The 20,207-nt window shown below is 35.7% G+C and overlaps 1 protein-coding gene across 3 annotated transcripts in view; it reads right to left on the reverse strand.

The window, feature by feature from the left end:
* The window catches only part of upf2.S (UPF2, regulator of nonsense mediated mRNA decay S homeolog), a 45,344-nt gene that overhangs the window by 21,485 nt on the left and 3,652 nt on the right, over positions 1-20,207 (reverse strand). For all 3 annotated transcript variants that reach the window (XM_018254453.2, NM_001096192.1, XM_018254454.2), the window contains 13 exon segments: positions 19,791-20,160; positions 18,726-19,505; positions 17,691-17,851; positions 15,325-15,522; positions 13,645-13,782; positions 13,342-13,445; positions 11,268-11,353; positions 8,119-8,227; positions 7,174-7,287; positions 5,691-5,807; positions 3,742-3,927; positions 3,365-3,568; positions 521-796 (listed from right to left, as the gene is read on the reverse strand). In XM_018254453.2, coding sequence (XP_018109942.1) covers positions 521-796; positions 3,365-3,568; positions 3,742-3,927; positions 5,691-5,807; positions 7,174-7,287; positions 8,119-8,227; positions 11,268-11,353; positions 13,342-13,445; positions 13,645-13,782; positions 15,325-15,522; positions 17,691-17,851; positions 18,726-19,505; positions 19,791-20,143 — 2,826 coding nt within the window. In that variant the 5' untranslated portion in view covers positions 20,144-20,160.

The following is a 20,207-nucleotide window of genomic DNA, read 5'->3' on the forward strand; positions in this document are numbered from 1 at the left end:
ATAAAAACACTATATTTAGGTATTATACACTACAGAGACATATGGTTCCTTAAATTTAGACAAAACCATGGTAGTCTGGCTCTAAATGATATGGTTCATTTACCCTCCCTACCCTTAGGATGGTAGTCAATCGACTCCTCCCTCACCTAGTTCCACATTAAAGTTATTGATTCTGTGACTTTAAGTCCAGAATCTGTGCACCACCCACCATAGAATCCACAAATTAAACATATAGCTTCTAAATTATATAGAGGTCTTGTGTGAGGCAAAGTAACATGGTGTAATCAATGGTGATTTGTTGCACAGCTTCCTAAGTATGTCTAGCTTTATGCAGTGTACATTGGCACTGGAGCAGAAAAGTTTGGTTTACTCTGTTACTTATAAAATATGGCCCTAATGTAGTGCTGTCCTCAGTCAGGTCTTAAACAAATGTGGTTAATAAGAGACCAAGAACTCAACCAAGATTTTAAAATCACATGTAATTAAGAAGAGAATATAGATTCAATGAGCACTTACATACCTGAAAATAAACAAGAAAACAATCAAGCTTTCTTTTGCTGGATCCACGGTCAAAATACTGCCCACAAGTGTCAAGGATAGTGCAAACTAATCTAAGGCGGAATAAGTGTTCAGGGGGATCAAGAGGGCTGGGGCTTCCATCAGAGTTTACTCCAAAGAAGATAAATGAATAAAGTGTGCGAAATATAACTGCAGATTCAACCATCCTGTAGTTGTAAAGCTCCCCAAGAAATTTTACACTGCTTATCCTCCTCTGATTAAATTTTGGCTGGTTAACCTACAAGAAGAGACGGCAGAAAAATGTAACAAATAATGCATACATTAGTTTCCCTCTTGATTGATATTGCACTTGATTCCTGATTACTTTGATATTAAACAAATATATTTAAGCCTTTGATTTATAGATAGATACTCTTAAAGGGAACCAGTCACCCAAAAAAATCATTCAAAATCCTATTTTTTCACATTAGTCAAGCAAAATGAACTTTAACTACACTGTATAAATTATTTGAATCTTGTTTCCTTTAGTCTGTGAATTCATACTTATAGCAAGCAGGCAGGAGCCATTTTGTGGACACTGTTATTAAGACAAGCCTTGTATCATCCTAGAATATACAGATTTCTGTGTCTGGGTGACAGGTCCACTTTAAGAAGGTAAGATCGTTGATCTTTATCTGGAAAGCCCAACAATTCAGAGGCAACAGCATATGCTCCACAAGTGTGCTGGCCTGGGGGATAGACAAAATAAAACCCCTGTAACATAGGGCAGTGTTTTTCCGATAAAATCACTATAATTTGTAATGTAAAGCAACCAATTAGTGTTACCCTCCAGGGGATGTCACCAGTAATATTGCAACACTTTATCACTAGCACACAGGGTACATGCAGTTTACTGTATTTAATTATGCAGATTTAGGTAGCTCCTAAGCAGAATTAGCATGACCATGATCTAAAAGTATAAATTTTTTTCTACAGTCTTTTTTTATTAAAAATGAACATCCATCAATTCAAATATAGTTTGCAACAAACATCTATAGTATTTATTTTTGAAAAAGTAAAAATGTCTAGGACGGTTTTCATTAAACCATTTGATGATACAGTATTTATTAATGATAAGTCTAAAGAAACTAGACTAGCTAAGTATTCATTAAAAGATTATTCAGCAACACAAGTTGCTAGTTAATGGTAATACCTGCAGTATGAACTAATACTGTTTGTAGGACTGTGAATAAGATACAGTTTCCGTTTTCTGAGCTATGGAAAGAAATAGGTTTTCCTCCATTTCATTTATAGATCAAAATATACATAGATGCATATATTGTATAAACTCTATGGAAAAATATATACATTTTTACACAAACATATATAGTGTATTCTTTTTTTTCAGATGAGGGATTTGCCTTCAGTGCAGTTATTGTACTTCAACTATGACAAAAGTGTCATTCTATCAAACACTGTTTGGCCGTTTTGCCAGTAGCTAAGGAGGTATGCTGTAAGAAAAGCAATTTGTTTTTGAAACTAAAAACGTTTTGAATGAAATTTCAGGAATGTTATTTTATTGAATTATAATGTTTTATTTAAAAAGTTATACTAGGTATTTATCTTTTTGGAATAATTATTGTTTATGTATTAATAATGTTTGTATTGTTATATCTTGTCAATATTTATTGTAAACAAAACCTATAATATGTTGCAACAGGTGGTTTCATTTTATACATGCATAGAGAGCCATAAATGACATTTGACTCCCGTTTATAGTATTATCTTATGAAAATGATGGTATGGACCATGTGGCTCATGTCAGTCTGTGTGGTTTCTCCTCCAAATTATTTATGCTGGAGAAAAAGCATCCCTCAACATCCCTCACAACTACAGCTAAACAAATATGGAAAATATGACCAACTGAAATTGCAATTAATGGTAGTTCTCAGCCCAGAAAAGCTCTAGCTGGTGTATGGTTGAGAACTTCTAGTAATGGTGCGGTCTGGCTTTAAATAAATAAAAGGTGACACTGATGTAGAATGGTTCTCTAGCAATGTATTATAAGAAAGTGAGTGACAGCCCTACTGGAATTTGTCAAGCCCAACCAATGCATGTTAGCTTATTACAATTAGCGACATTACAGCTAATTGAAGCACCCACACACAATCTTTTCCAGAGAATAATTTAATTGCAATGCATACAAACTCCTCAAACTTTCTTTTTTGGCATCACTGGCCCTTTATGATTTGTTCAAATGCATGAAAAATAGAATATGAAATTGGGACACCCATGGCAAAAAATAAAATGAAAAAAGTAAATTAAGAACAAACTGCTTTAAAGGAACAATTCAGTTCACTAAAAACTGGGTAAATAGATAGGCTGTGCAAAATACAAAAATATTTTTAATATAGTAATTTAGCAAAAAATAATGTATAAAGGCTGGAGTGACTTGATGTCTAACATAATAGCCAGAACACTACTTTCTGATTTTCAGCTCTCTAAATCTGAGTCAGCTAGCGACTTGAAGGGGGGCCACATGGGACATAACTGTTCAGTAAGTTTGCAATTGATCCTTAGCATTCAGCTCAGATTCAAAAGCAACAGTTATGTCCCATGCACCCCCCAAGTAACGGATTGGCTACTTCCTGAAAACCAAGAGCTGCAAAGCATGAAGTAGTGTTCTGGCTATTATGTTAGACATCCAGTCACTCCAGCCTTTATCCATTACATTTTTGGCTAACTATATTGAATTTTTTATTTTATTTTGCACAGCTTATCTATTTACCCAATTTCTATACTGAACTATTCCTTCAAACAGTGTGTTGTCAATAAAGTTAATGCTTCAATTTTGTTTCTAGTTTACCTCCATCCCAAGGCGTATGTCTTCTAACACTCCATCTACAACATGTATTCCAACATCCTCTTGGTAAAGCACCAGTCCTGCCAATAGATTGGCTACACAATGAATGCTGTTGTATTTAACATTCCAAATGTTGATCATGCAGCAAATGACATAGTTTTTCACTTCAAGATCCTGCCAAGACAACTTCCTCATCTGCCTCAAAACCTGCAATCACAAATTATCAAAATGTTCCCATCAATTATTGCAAACAGACAATAACCATGGAGGGAAAAAGTACAATGCAAGTAACCAAAAATTAATTGAATAGAATACTGACCATCTTCAGAAGCCTGGAACCTGGAAAATATACACAATTGGCTAGTTTAAAGAGAGCTCACCTTTTCAGTGGTGACTTTAGAAAGGTCTTTATAAAGAAGTTTTCGGATGTATTCTTGTAGCGGAGGTCGCTTCTTTTTCACCGTTTTTTCAGCTGGAGGTGGGTTACAGTAATAGTAGGCATTCTCAACCATTGTGACATACCGTGCATCCAAGTGCATTGCTTGCTTCTTGCGCATCATTTGCTCCTAAACATAAGTTAATAATAGCATTATAACAAACAAAACTTACCAATATTTTATAGTTAAAGGGATACTGGCATGATTCTTATGATGTAGTTTTTATTTCTAAATGACATTGTTTATAATGCAAATAATTCACTCTACCACATAAAATATTATTACTGAACCAACAAGTGTATTGTTTAGCTGTATTTGGTGTATTGGCAGCCATCTCAGGTCATTTTGCCTGATCTTGTGCTTTCAGAAAGAGACAGAACTTCAGGATGGAACTGCTTTAAGGCAGGCTATTGTTGCTCCAACTCAATGTAACTGAAGGAGTCGCAGTGGGACTTGGATTTTAACTATTGAGTGCTATTCTCATATGTACCAAGGAGCTGTTATCTTGCGTCAGGGAGCAGTTATTTGGTTACTTCCCATTGTTCTATTGTTAGGCTGTTGGGGGTGATATCACTCCAACTTGCAGTGCAGCAGTAAAGAGTGACTGGAGTTTATCAGAGCACAAGTCACATGACTAGGGAACCTGGGAAATGCACAGTTTGTCTAGCCCCATGTCAGATTTCAAAAATAAATATAAAAGAATCTGTTTGTGCTTTTGAAAAAAGGATTTCAATGCATGATTAACTGATGCGTTTTGAAAAAAAAAACATTTTTCCCATGATAGAATCCCTTTAAGATGTTTTTGTTACTTGCATAAACTATGACATTAGCAAAAGGCTTTCTGAATTCTGCACATAAAAACAATGTATCAGTGTCTATATCTACCTGCTGCTACTTTAGTGTTTAAGATGTTAAAAATGCTCATCTGTATACAAGCTCTTAATCTGAATATTACAAGTTGAATTTATAGTAAATAAAGCATGGAGGCTTGCACCAGTTGTGCACCACATGTTCGTAAAACGCCCCTTGAGAGTGGTAATGAAGGGACATGTAAAAGTGTTGTTATGAATCATGCATGCAGGTGAAGGATTTAGTTGGGGATGCCCAAAAATATACAACAAACCTCAATCAATTTCTAAAAATCTATTTCTTGTCTAAACTTTTGACTTTAGCTATAACACAATGTATTCAGGTATAAGTTGAAAAGGAAAACTATCCTTTTAATAAACATTCTACAGCCATGGCTTTTTGTATATATGGATCTCTTCTAGTCTACACAGCACATATGCTAATCAAATTTTCTGCTCAATAATTTCTTAGCATTTACTAGACAAAATATAAAATTACCATATTCATATAAATGTTTTTAACCAAAATACCATGGATTCCGATTATTTTGCCCAAAAAGCAAGGTCATTGCATTGTCTTACCAATTTTGAGCATAGAAGCAGTCAGTATTTTTTAAGCTGAATCTACCATTCATACCATTCTATGAGTAAGGGATCTATTATCTGCAGGGCAGGGATCTACATACCTTAAGTATACTAAAACATTTAAACGTTTAATAAACCCAAAATGATTGTTCTGCCATTAGTATGCATGTATGCAGCTTAGTTAGGATCAAGTACAAGGTATTATTTTATTATTACATAGAAAAAGTCAATTTAAAAATATATTTATTTAGTTATAACAGGCGATGGCTTTCCTGTAATTAAGAGCCTTCTGTAAGCCTTCTGTATAATAAGTTCCTGTATAAAGGCACCCACACCTGTACTAAAGCTTTTCATTGTCTAATATATAACAAAAAGATATGTCTTACTGTCTAACCTTTTTCACCCTCTTAAAACATCTGTATAATTTGGATGAAAAAGAAATGGAAGGTTAAATCTTACCAGCAGGACACTGGTGCGCAAATGAGAATCTGAAGATCGGAAAAGAAATCTTCCACAAGTTTCCAGTAGAGTGCATGCCATTTCTATGTGGTGATGTGAGAAGTCTGACAACAGCATCTGTGCAAACAGTGTTTATAGTTACATTATGTTAGGACTGAGTATCAAAATAGATATAATTAATCTGTATTTTTTAGATTTACTTCTTAGGACTGGAACGGCTTAGAGAGAGACCAAGCAGCTACAAAATCTTAGAAGTACCCCAGCCCTATGCATAGGCTCAGTCACCTCCCATGAGACTGGGGAATGTATCAATACAATAAACTACTCTGAGCCAAAGGACACTAATGAACAGACAGCTGGGAAGATGTGACATAGCAGTGTGAAAATTATTTTAACTGAGCAGGACATAGCTAAGCTACAATTGATCAGAGCAGCAGGTTGCTTGCCCAGCTTCAGTATTTCATGTCTGTGGACTATGGCTACATTGTTTCCAGCGTTGCTGCAAATAACATTGTGGGGCTTCCCTTTCCTACCCATCTCCCTTTAAGACGCCTGCCACTGATATATAGGTTATAACCAGAGACAGCTTTATTACAGCCCAATATAAGGCTATGTCACAATATAAGGTTGAAAAGTAAATAATTCATTATTGGTATATGGTAGCTCAGAAAGCAGCACAATTAGCATCAGAATGTAATAATCAGCACATAACATGAGCTTATATGACAAACCTCATTTACTGACAATTCTAACAAAATCCAAGATGGGAAACTCATGTGACAACTTTGAAGGCTTGGACCATTACTACTATATGAATGCTGAAGCTTTAGGCTGGATCAAGTTCATTATATAAAATATGTCATTTCCAGACATTCATGCTTAGGGTTTAGTTCTCCTTTAAGCCAAGACATCTAAATTGCCAGCATGGACCCGTGTAGTTTTTTCCAGTTAGGAGCTAGCATCTATATGTAATGGCCACCGTATGTAGAACCGGCCATTAATTTGTATTGACTTTCTATTGTTTAAACATTACATAAATCTCTAAAAACAATGGTTGTGGTGACTGTTTCTCCATGAGAGAACAGCAGCGCCGGTAAGCAGGCACAGCAATAATGAGTCAAAGAATGTCCACCTTTACCTTCATACACTGTGTTTTGACCCAACCATACCCTTGCCTGTCCCTTTAAGCCAGTGTTTCCAAGTTGCCAACATGGTTTCCATCACTGAGAGATGTAAATTGCCCCTTACTGGGTAAATAAATGTCTCAAGGATACACTTTCTACAAAACTACTGTGAAAAGGTTACAACAAACACCATCTCCTACTACAGTAAATGGCAATTGCAGAAGATAATGACAAATGTCAGAGTATATTTTAAGCAGTATGCCGTAAACTGCAACAAATAAAATGAAAAGCAATTCTCTGCAGTTTCTGGTATCTTTCTCACTCACTTTAACCTATAAAATTCAGAGATCAACACAAACCTTTAAGCAATGCAATGTATCTGTTTTGTTGAACATTTTAAATTTTGCAAGTTCTCCAATGAATCTAACAGTCTTGTTCTTTGTTTCAATGTTGATTTGATCCTTCTTTCTAACCTGTAAAAAAAAAAAAAAAAAAAAAAAGCACAGCAAGATTTAATGGGTAATAAAAGCCAAGTTATGCCACACGTCACCAAGTGTCGTAACTGGTTTGAAATAACACACCAGCTTCTTAAGAAAAAATGGTACGATTCCTTTTTTTTTTTTTTTTTTAATGAATACATTTTTTTAATACATCTTCCTACAATTTAAGTTTAAATTTTCATTTTCCACTACCTTATATTTACCAAAAATATTTCAGGAGGATAATGGGGGGAGTTGTAACACAAACTCTCTACACTTTTAGATTTGTTGTAATTATGGCAAGCAGAAGTTCCAAACCCAACTGAGCATATGAAGTTTGAACTTATCTGATGACCACAATTTAGAATGTTTTATATACAATTCACATTTGAAATTTTATCCATACACTTTCCAAGATAATACTGTAAAGCCTCCTGCGAGGCAACTTTAAAAATACTTTTCTCCCTTGATACAGAAAATGCAACATTTGGTGTCGACAAATCTCTTAATAAAATAGGGCAGTATTTTACAATGCTCCTGTTTGGGCTCTCTCTGACTTTTAATACATTGCATCAGAAATAAAGTCTGCTGTTCAGAGATACTGTAGCTCAATGTATATTAAGCTATTGAAAAAAAAAACATTTAACCATGTGAAAAGTACCAGCTATATAAGTATGGTAAGTATATGGTAGCGCCAGAGGCTGTCCGGCTATGCACACTTGAAAGAGCTTGGGTGGGCCTACATAGAGTTAGGCCAAAAAAAAAATTGGTTATCTCTAAGGAACTTTACTTTTAAAAACACTGTTTGAAGTAGACAAGCCTTACATGGAAACGAAAATCCCCTTTTAACATGGAACAAAGGTCTTCTGCAATATCAGACATGCAAGGGTGCAAGGTGGCCACTAGTCTGGCATAGAATGGGAGAAGATCCAGTCTGAAAGAGAAAAATATGCTGTCAGGCTCTACCGGCACATTAGATTATACAATATTACCATTATATCATATTAAGGAAAAGAAGTCTGAGATTTTAATTTTTTTGCTAGATTTTGAATTCCATTTAATATTTTCAGTCATTTGCCATATTTTGAAAATGGCTTTATACTAAGTTGTTTACCTTGTTGTTATTAATAACGGTAATCAACTAGCCACTTAAAGGAAAACTAAACACACACTCCCCCCAAACAATGTAGGTCTCTATAAAAATATATTGCATCAGCTCATATGTAAAACCTTGATTTATGTAAATAAACCATTTTCATAATAATGTACTTTTTTTAGTAGTATGTGCCACTGGGTGATCCTAAATAGAAAACTAATATTTTAAGAATTAAGGGCTGCCCCTGGGATCCAACGATTTACTGAGCACACAAACAAACCATACATGTTATGTCACGAGCCAATTAAAAGACAAAGTTCTGTCTTTTGCTTCCATACTTTTTCCTGTTTCAGTTAGAGCTGCTATATTTCTGGTCAGGTGATCTCTGAGACAGCACAGAAACTATCATAAAATGGGGGCTCAAGGAAAAAGATGTAAAAGGGCAATATTTACTCAAATATATATTCCATTTAGTAAGATTCTTTAATATGCCACATAATAGAATATAAACTATCATTTGCTTAAGTATTCATTTTGGGGGTTTATTATTCCTTCAAGTAATGAGAAAAAAAACAAGGAAACAATTTAAGAAAGTGCGAATGCACATTACAGATTACATTAGTATCTATGAAGGTAAAGGGTCAGTTATATACAAAGCTCATAATTACAGAAAGGCCATTTCCCATAGAATCTATTTTAATGAAATAATTCAATGATTCCCTTTTTCTAAGTAATAATAAAACAGTACAGGTATGGGATCCATTATCTGGAAACTCGTTACAAGAAAGCTCCAAATTACTGGAAGGCCATCTCTCATAGACTTTGTTTTAATCAAATAATCCAAAATTTTAAAACAATCCTTCTGGATTTATTTCACATGGATAGCATTTTTAGTCAATGTAAATTATGGAGATCTAAATAATGTACAGACTCCTTATCTGGAAAACGTCAGGTCCTGTACCTTGTACTTGATCCCAGCTAAGATATAATAAATACTTATTTGAAGCATAAATAATCCTATTGGCTTTGTTTAATGTTCAAATGAATTTGAAATGTAACAATTTGATGGTAGTAGAGAATATAACAGGGGTGCAATTTGCTTCACCTTAGATTTAACGAAATTGCTGCCCAACATGTAGGAGGGGTATTTTCAAGTAATACTGCCCTTGCAACCTACAGTACTCCTGGACAACCTATATTAGCTAAGAAAGCAATGGCACAGAGGGCATTTTTTAACAGGTGCAAAATCATGTTCACTGGCCGGCAACAACCTACTAGAAAAACCTCTAAATTAAACAGCATTGTAACTGCTGTATCCTTGTTGGTGCAGTCATGTTTTCACTTGTAATGCAGCAGTGAGCATTTCTAAACATTGACTAAAGTGCACTTGGTAGAGATACAGCAATTTAAAGGGCACCTATCACAGACAAAATCAAACACATATTATCAATCTGACCAGTAGAACCTAAACACGTTTAATCAAACTACATATATAGTTTTTTGAAAAAAACTGCAGGTTTTAAAAAATCCCTTACTTTGTCAAATGGGTTCTTTCACTGAGGGAGTCCATACTGAGACTATAACAGAGACTATAACATGCAAATTTCAGGAGCATGCTCAGATTGTAGCACTGCCTTGAGTATTCTACCCAGAATGCCTTGTTTTAGTAAACTGCTCCACTAGAAGTATCACGAGATTTCCCTATCTCGTCCCGATGGTGATGTTATTATGCAAATGAAGGGCACACACTAACTTCCAGAAGGTGGCAGCACTACTGAACAGCAGCTGGAGGTTTGGCTGATTTGAAAATAGCTTAGAAGGGTTGATAAGCAACCAAGGAATTTCAACTGAGCATGTGCGAGATTTCAGCGCTACAGTTGGCTGGGAAGATATAGGTAGGAGGAGACAGAGATATAGGAGATTTTGCAGCAGTTATAGTGAGCTTATGATTTACACTATACAAACAATTCTAACTTTTAAAAATTGGATTTTTTGAACTTTCACATAGTGTATTTACTTAGTGAATGATTTTAGTTATGATTGGTGCCCTTTTAATGTCATTCAATGGAAAGGTATTTTCACACTATGGGGTATATTTATCAAACAGTGAAGTTAAAGCCTGCTACAGTGCAATTCCACCATTCTCCATTAATTTCTATGGGATTTTGAAAGGCGTATTTATCAAATGACGAACTTTAACTTTAATCCATTGAAAAATACTTTAAAATTCCCATAGAAATTAATGGAGAGTGGCAGAATTTCACTCTAGAGGACTATGGTGATCTCTAATTGCACTCTTTGATAAATATACCCCAATGTGTTGCCCAGCCCACAAGTGCAATTTTGAGTGGGCAACAAAAGCTTCCCTGTGCCCTATTGAAAAGTGATCCATAGCAAATTAACATGCATGTGTGTCTTTGAAGTGTGGAGGAAACTGGATACTATCCAAAGGAAAACCAAACAGACACAGGGTGAACACAGTAACGTAACTAGGTGGGGCGGGCCCTGGTGTGGGCACCCCACCCGCCTCCACGCAGATTGTCTTTGTGGCTGCAGCCGGCCACAGCGGGGGGCGGGCCCTGGTCCAATTGCAACCCCTGCTCACCCTATAGTTACTCCACTGGATGAAAATACAAAATCCTTGCAGCTAGTGTCAGGAATGAGCTGTATGTGGGATCCCATTGCTGCAAGGCAACATTCTTAAAACTGACCCGTGTGTGACTTTGATATGAATGTAAGCAACGAGGATATGTAATTCAGCCATTGTCCAGCAACATACTAGCATGCCTGCATCAAACTTTATTTGAAACACACATATATTTTATCAAAAACATAATATATCATTAGTATATATTATAGTAGATTCAGTTTATAGTACCTCTGTCTGGGAACAATGAAAAGTGCTCTGACCAATTTCCTCCTATTAGCTTTTGTATTCATGTTCATGCAAAAATCCATTGCAGCCTGCAAATAAAGACATTGAAGATGGCATTATTTTTGATTTCTGAATTTATTTATTAAACAGGGTGAAACCTGCTCCACTCCATACAGCATCTTGTGGTTTCATTATGCTTGACCCAGAAATATATGTTGTAGACTACAGTTGTTACTGTGTAGCCATGCAACCTTATTTTAGGTTTGTTTGTGGTCCCACCAATATATAATGCGTAATGTATTTCTTTATACATTTTCCTGGATTTTACAACCATTTTTTTGGATCCCCTGAAAAACGTAAAATTAGTGTTGTACTGTAATTGCTAAGTATCCATGCAGGATTTAGTTTACTTTTGTCTGGTTTTAAAAATGTGAGGTAGCAATCTAGTTCCCACCTACAAACTAACAGGATAGATTCTATGAATCCTTGTTTTTGTTTTAATTTTACTTAGATTTAATGAATGTGTCAAGTCAGATGATATTTGCTAGAAGGGGAAAAAAGGCCTTAATTTATGTACACACAATACTTGTCTGAATTCAGTTTTAAAATTTATAATATACAATTAGTTGCAACTGGCTTGGTGTTCCCAATTTAAAGAACTACTATATAGCGGCCCAATTACGGTAAGTCAACTCATAAATCTGGCACTGGACGGTAGATGTCCCTTGTGAGTGCAATTAAACACCTTGAGAAAGGGACCTACCAATTATGGACTAAGTAATTAGTTGTTAAGCTCACAAAAAATTTGGAAAATAATTGCTCCTATATATCCTAAAATAACTCCCCCACACCAACCAGCAGCAAACTTTGAGGAAAATAATGATTTTCCCCTAGGAATATCAAAAGGTTATTTTCAATGGTGGAAACACAATAACCTGCTTTCCAATTATAGTATAACTAAACTAAATCATATACTAACTTGGCAACAACTTAGGGAATGATACAATATTGTACAATGACATTTTTCAATATATCCAAATAAGACATAATATAGGTACCTTGTGGAAAGAGGAAAAAGTTCCCTAATCCAACAGTATTTGAACCAATGTGCTTACAAGTTCTACCCCAGCAGCGAGCCATCTCAATTATATAAGACCAGTTAACCCATCTGACTTCCCTAAAAGAACAACAAATATCTCAGGCAATTAACAACGCATATATCTTCTAAACCTTAAAACAGGTTATAGCTACTGCCTGGAAATCTCCTATTTTAGACTTTCAGTTGGTTAAAGTAAAATTGGATAATGTCTTGGTACTAGAAAAACTGAAAAGTTTGTAAAGTGACTCACAGAAAACCTTTTATAAAGTTTGGACCCCTTGGATAATCTACACAGGAACCTGTCACAAGGTTGATTTACCACTGTCACTCTTATCTAGCATAAAAGTAAAACTTAGAGAGGCAATAACATAAGAGGACTACTATTTGCTCTTCCCTTTTCCACTTTGACAGCAAACTTAGCCCAAACTGATGTAATAAGAAAATGACTGTACCCACAATGTTTGAATGTAACGGTTTATTGTTATTGCATTTAATAGGTTCAGGACAATAGATAGTTGGAATAAGTGCCTTAATATTTCTGCAAACTGGGGATTGTCCAGATTTTGCAGTCCCTGGATTATGTTTGCTATATACAAAATGAGAATAAAATAATTAGTAGCAACTATAGTGGGTTCACAGAATAGGTTCAATTTATAATAAATTGTACATTTCTCCATGATCCTGTTTTCCCTGATTAGCTAAAGTTACAACAAAACCCATAGATTTTCCTTAATAAAAACTACAGGCAAAAAGCATCTACTTTACCTGAGATTGCTTCTTGAGTGCCTGCCTTACATCAAATTTTGGTTGGCTCCTAGCTGAGGGAGCAGGGCGGTGCGCCTGGGACTCCCCTTGTACTTGGTGAGTTTTGTGAGCCATTTTTGGGACTTTTTATTTCCTTCTTAGTTAATTCTAACTAATTATGCCATCATTTTCAGTTATCATTCTTGTAAATATATGCTTGACATGAAAACATACCTTATCTATTAGATCACGGTTAACACAGTTGGGCAGCTGCTGAATAAAAGCATCTACAATTAGTTTCAAATGGGAGCCAGTGCTTGCCTCTTCATCCTCTTGCTCTGTTGGTCAGGGAAAAGAAGAAAAAAATGTAGGGTCATATTTGCTATTTGGAAAGTCATTTTGCAGATCTTGGCATTTTCCTTGCATTGTTATTAGCATTCTAAGTCTGCTTATATCACGCAAATAAGAAAGTAGCTGCTTAACAGCCCAACTAATCATTTATCTTTTTTTGAGCTTTAGGATTTTCTAAATTTTTACCTTGTTCATCCAGAAGTTTTTTTGTCAGGTCTTCCGCATCTTCAGCACCTTCCATTTCAATGCCATCATCATTAATATCTAAAGTCTCTAACTCCAGCTCTAACTCTTCTGTTGTGGGCACATCTTTCTCTTTAGTATCTGTTGAATATGGACATAGTGCCAGGAGTTATTTCAAAACACATTTGGGTCTTTTTTACAACTATAATGTATTTTGCAAGAAATACTCAGAGCAAGCTTTAGTTAAAATAAAATACTAAATAAAACATTTCAGAAAATTTGAGATACTTGGTAAGTATATGTTATAAGTATCAGCAATCACAGGTGTAATTTTTTTTTTATTTAAAAGGGTAGTTAAAGGGGAACTCTGGCTTCCAAACCAAAATATGATGAAGTGGCACAAATAATAAAGAAACCCCTAATATATCCATCACAGATAACTGTTTCTGCAAAAAGTATGAATAAATGCCATTTTCTATGCTGAAATCCAGCTGGTTAACAGTTCTTCTCTTTCTGCATCATTTGAAATCCTGGCAGGGAAGGAAGGACTAAAACACAAATTGTAACACTTCTTAACAGCTTACAGACAGTATGCAGGAACTACATAAACCACAATGCATTGCACTGTGATGTTCCTTTCCATATTGAAATCATGTGTGCGGGGAATTGTGGGGTTTGAAGGATGCAGGCTAAGGACAGCTGGCTGTTGATACAAAGTAACAGTTGTCAGCCAGCTCAGCAAAGTAGTCAGAAAGATCAGCAGAAGAGCAGGGGGTTAGGCTTAGGGAACTGTTCCAAACCATTAAAAATAAAGCTAGTTATGTTTTTGTGGAGTTCCCCTTTAAAATTTAACACTTCTAGTATGTTAAGAGTGTCCAATTTAAAGGGGAACTATCACCATTGAAGGGATAGTTCACCATATCAATCACTTATACTGAAGACACAAAGCAAACTATGTGAACCACAAGGAATTTAAGTAGCATAAAATTTGATAAAAATATGTAGACATTGTGCTCCTACTCCCTATTGCTACTTGCAGAATATGTAATCAAATTTAAAACCTAGATATGATGGAAGGCTTGTCAGATGTTACGTTTTTTAACATGGAAATACTTTCGTTATTTAAAAAAAAAAAAAAAAAAAAAATTAGATTTTGACTAAAAGCTAACTCAAAGTTCTCTCTAATACATTGTCTAGACCACGTGAACACATGCCAAATATTTACTAGTGCTGTCAATCAAACTCTGATTTCAAATCCCTCATTAAAAGAGACATATTGGGATATGGGGGTTTCTGATTTTCATGAGATGAAACTTATAAATTAATTCGCATTTCTGCAATATTTCATTTTTACTGAAATACCGAAGAGATTAACAAGTCTGGTCAAAACACCAACATCCACTGAAATCTCTCTCTCTTAATGCTCCATAGGTCTTGAATTCAGACAGGGAAATGTTTTATGCACTTCCTCAAAGGTTAAAGGCACAAAAAATGTTAGTCTGCACACACTATTATTATTTCAGACACATTATCTCATGTGCAGTCTATGCCAATATTAATACACATGAGGCTTATGAGGTAATGCTTCAACCTCTGTGAATATAAGCACTTACTACTCTCTTATTTGTGTATGCAAGGTAAAGATTTATTTTCAAAATGGAGTTATATAACAGATACACGCACCTTTGACATTGTCTTTGCCAGTTTCCTTACTCTGAGAACTTTTCTCATTATCCTTAAATAGGATGGCTGGGACAAAAGCTTTCAAATCAATCAGATTCTCATAGAAGTTGCGGGCATCCTCATCTTCCCAAATGCCTCCTTCTAAATCATAATCTCCAGGTTTTCCAGGTGTGAAGATATCAATGCCAGGCCCATGTTCTACAAAAAAAAGAGGCAGGTTAATTTCTGGAGAGACATAGCAAATTTACACAGATGCTAAAATATGGGTTACATACACTACCTGCCAAAATGCCACATATTTAGATTGGTGGCACATGGGGAGATTAGACTGCAAGAGATAAATCTTCACTGCTGCGGGCAACTTATCTCCGAAATGTTTTCCAATCAGCAAGAATGTGAATCGCCGGTGGGATGGCATTTGTGTCACTTTGTTTTTTGAAGTCGCTTCACAAGTAGACTTCGGGGTGATTTCGGAAAACGAAGCATCACGAATACCATCCCACCGGTGATTCGCATTCTTAGCGGTGGGAAGGAAATTTGGGGAAATTAGTCGCCTGCAGCAGCGAAGACTAATCTCCCCATGTGCCACAGCCTTAGTGTTTCTATTATTAATCAAGCAGAATTACAGTCTTCAGTGGAAATTACTAGTGCTTTAAAGAGTTGCACACCAAGATGCAATGGGTTCGCTTTTATTGAAAGTTGAAGTCAGATATTACTATTGATGAAGCAGCTGATCAACTTGAAGATTTGTGATGACGACTCATTTTGCCCAGCATGACAGCATACTCCTGAGACTTACAGATTCAAAGCATAACTATAACAGATGCATTGTATAAATGTCTAGATTCAAAGCTTCATGCAAAGTTGCTTTAAAAATGTCAGGTTTCTGGGTAGCATAAGGGTATACCAAGGGCCGGAACTAGGATAAAAGAATGGTGGACATCTGCCTATGGCTCATTAGGGGAAGGATGCACATGGCGGGACAGTGAAGAAATTAAATGACCAATAACATCATAACATTTTTTTAAAAAATGTGTTCGTATATAACAAAAAAAAACAAAAAACACCAAGACATATTTAACTTTAAAATCACAAATCCTTTATTAATAAATAACGTACCAATACTCCGCTTGCGCTCCTCTTCAGAAAAGGTGACAGGGCGACGATCCATCGTGCAGCGTTCGATTTCTCCTCCCTGCCTTCTATAGGAGATAGCCAGGGAGGAGAAATCAAGTGCCGCACAATAGATTGTCGCCGTCACCTTTTCTGAAGAGGAGTGCAAGCGGAGTATTGGTAAGTTATTTATTAATAAAGACTTTGCGATTTTAAAAATAAAATATGTCTTGGTGTTTTTTTTTTCGTTATATACAAACAAATTTTTAAAAAAATGTTTTAATGTTACTTGTTCTTTAAACAACATAATGTAAATAAAAGCCAGGGAGGGGAAAGTTGGATTGCTCAGGCAGTGGAAAAACAAGTAAGCTGAGGGGAGGTGTGTTTATTGACTTGGTCCGGCTCTGGCCATACATATACTTATGTCTCCAGTACTTGGATGGATAAAGTTGTAAGGAAATTGCCAACATGTTGCTTTATGAGAGTTAAAGGAGCACCAAATCTTAACAATAAATACAGACAATGCTGCACATTATATTTCGAGATTCTATACTAGCCAAAGTTACCACAGCCTGTTAGCATTGAGGATATGAGGATGTGTTATTTCATTAGAGCCTCTTCGTATAGAACAAACAAAAAATTCAGATTTCTGATTTACATTCTGCATCAGAATTTAAATATTAGCATTGTAGCATCAGTTTGTGACTTATTAACCTTATTTTCTGCTTATTACCAATAACTTTAATGTCTACCCTCCCTCTATGAAATAATAGAGGTGCAAAGAATGACAGCAAGCTATAGATTACTAGATCTATTTCTGAAATGTATCATCTTCATGGGCAGATGAACCTTACCAGTGTTCTTCCCAGTGCATTATCTGCATGGAGTTCTTACAATTTCCTATACTGGTGTTGCCTTTTTCCATTGCTTTGACTTCCTTCTACATTCCAAAAACGGACTAGTTTACTTGTGATAAGGAAACTTAGTTTTAAACAATAAACATTTAGTTAGAAAATAAAAGCAAATATTGAAAGCTATTGGCAACAGCACTGCTGTGGACCCCTGTGTACATCACGGAGACAGAAACGCATGTGAATTATTGTCCACAATAAGATAGCATAATGTAAATAAAGCATAAGAATAGCTGAATAATCAATCCCGCAGTCCCTGAAAATATTTGAAGACAGCAATAAATGTATTTGGTCATAAAAAAACAAAGGACTAAAAAATAAAAATAAAATAAAATGATCTACCCTCTGGTGCAGGTTTGTCCTGAGGAAGTTCTGGCATATTTTCATCCAGCAGATCTGCAAGTGATTGACAGCTGGCTAACAGCTTTTGGTAAGATGTTGCAAACTCCTCATATTGCTTGTGCCTGTCTTCACTTAGTTCCCCTTTAGTATGAAGAATGCGCCTGTATAATAATTTAAAAAAAAGTGAAGTAGCACTAACAAGTACCCTATTATCTCAATAAAAGTTATGTATTCCTATTGCATCAGGTATTTACTTTTTTTTTTTAACCTATCTAAAATCAAATGACAGCTTCCGCCATTTATTATTGGTACTGCTGCCAGGCACAGATAAAAATTTTGAAAAGTTACCAATACTTATTTGGAGTGAGTTTAAGAAATGCATGTCAGTCTGGTGTTTTGGGGCTGTACATAGCACTTTCAGTCCCGCATTGCGGAACTAGTAATTTCTGAGATTCACGATTTAGAAGTCATATTAACATTGATTTTGTATACAATTGTTTATAAAATGCAGGGGTTACTACTAATAGAACATTAAAATCTACTTATTTAACATCCAAATTGAGTAATGAAAGAAATAAGAGGATGTTATATACTGTAGTGTATCTGATGGATGTGGTTTATGCAGCCACCCTTAGAAACAATCAGGAACTGACTTGAGTTTTTATCTACATAAATAAAACCTTTGGGCATGCCTATTTTAAATGTATGCAGAAAGCACTACAAAAATAAGATATCTAATAGTAACATATAAAATATATGTAAAACAGGCTTCATGTAGATTATCTGCACAAGAGCTCAACACATGCCTCAGTTCCTAAAGAGAAAAAGATCAGTGAAACCCTTGAATCAGTAGACAATAGTTTCACTGGCAGCAAAAATATATATAGAATATCCTCAAAAATCACTCAATTATTGTTTTTAGTCACATATCCAACATAAAGCATTTGATAAGCACATTTTTGTATATGATGCAGGTTAGATACAGATTATGACATATGTTTGATCTAAAGATAGTTGGGATTGATTTTTGCACACCTGTTCTGACGCTCTATATTTTGTAACTCTCTGTGGTCCCTTTTCAAATGTTTCGTCAGCGATGTGAAGTACTCTTTCAGCAAATTCTGGAAAGGCTGTTGTTTCTCTGGGTTGATAATTTCACTAGGAGGAAAATTAAGATTGTATTTTTCTGCAGCACACTTCACTTTTCTGGGCACTAGGCCTGCAATGTCATCTCCACAATGCCGGCAGAAACTGATTACCACTGAAACATGTGTGTGGGTTTCACGATCAGCATTGATTATGTTTTTAAGTTGCTCATAATTGAGAGAAAGGCCTTCTTTATCTGTAAAGATGCCAATGATGGTTAGCTCTGCAATAAAGCGCAAGTCTGTTCTCAGCTTAGTAATATTAGGAGTCTTTTCCTCTTTGCGGGCTTCAAAATGCTTCTTCCATACTTGAAGAAGTGACTGAGCGAAGTCAGCATATCGCTGGTGGAAAAGAGAACACAAATGCACAGCACAGTTAACATCAGATATTTTTAACTTAGCCTCTACAATGGAGGCAGCAGCCTCAGCTATGTACTTGCTGAGGTTGAGACTGTTGAAGTCATGGGACAATGAATCTCTTTGCTGTTCAGTAATGGTCTTGAGTTTCTTCACAAAGGCAGTGTTCTTCTTCAAACTAGAGTCCAGCCTGCTGAAGAAACTCTCCTCAGGTCGGTTCTCAGGGGCATTCTGATTTTTGCTGCGAAGCTCCTTCCTAGTGTGGTGCCGTTCCCAAGCTTCTTGGTGTAACTGATTTGCTTCATCCTTCTCTCTAAAAAACATAACCAGAAAAGTTGTCACTATTAATAAATCTGAAACATATATGGAACATTAAATTGTTGTTAATGGTCCAAATATCATGCAACAATACATTTCTCAAAAAGATATAAGTTACCTTGGAGTTCCATGACCTGTATAAAAACCACTCGGCCTTCAGCCTTGTGTTTTTATATGGTCATGGAACTCCTCGGTAACTTATAATATCCTTATAATTTACAAGAGGGGGTACTTTATTCACTATATAAAACATATGCTGTGCCTTTTAACTTATAATTACTTGATTTGTAATGCAGCAGCTTCTCTCTGATTAGCCTCCTCTTCTTCCTGTTTCTTCTTCATTTCATCATCTTGGTTTTTTCCATCAGTATTCATCTGCTCATCATCTGCTTTCACTTGATCCTCCTCTTTTGTTTTGCACTCCTTGTCTTCTTTTCTCTGCTTGTCCTCATCAGTTTGCTTCTTTTTTTCCTCAGAAGCCTTTGATTGATCTCTTTTGGTGCATGCTTTTGGCTCGTCCTTAACCCTATCTTTGCTGCTTGTGGCTTTCTTCTCAGTACATTCTTTGTCCCTTGGGCTAGATGGAGATTCCTTTTCTTCCATGCCTGCTGGTTTCTTGCGTTCTGCTGGCATTATTTGTTAAAAGTATCCTATAAACACAAAATTATGGAAGTTAATGCATTATTTTTTTTCTCAC

This window comes from Xenopus laevis, chromosome 3S, assembly GCF_017654675.1.
Source record: "Xenopus laevis strain J_2021 chromosome 3S, Xenopus_laevis_v10.1, whole genome shotgun sequence".
Lineage (NCBI taxonomy): Eukaryota > Metazoa > Chordata > Amphibia > Anura > Pipidae > Xenopus > Xenopus laevis.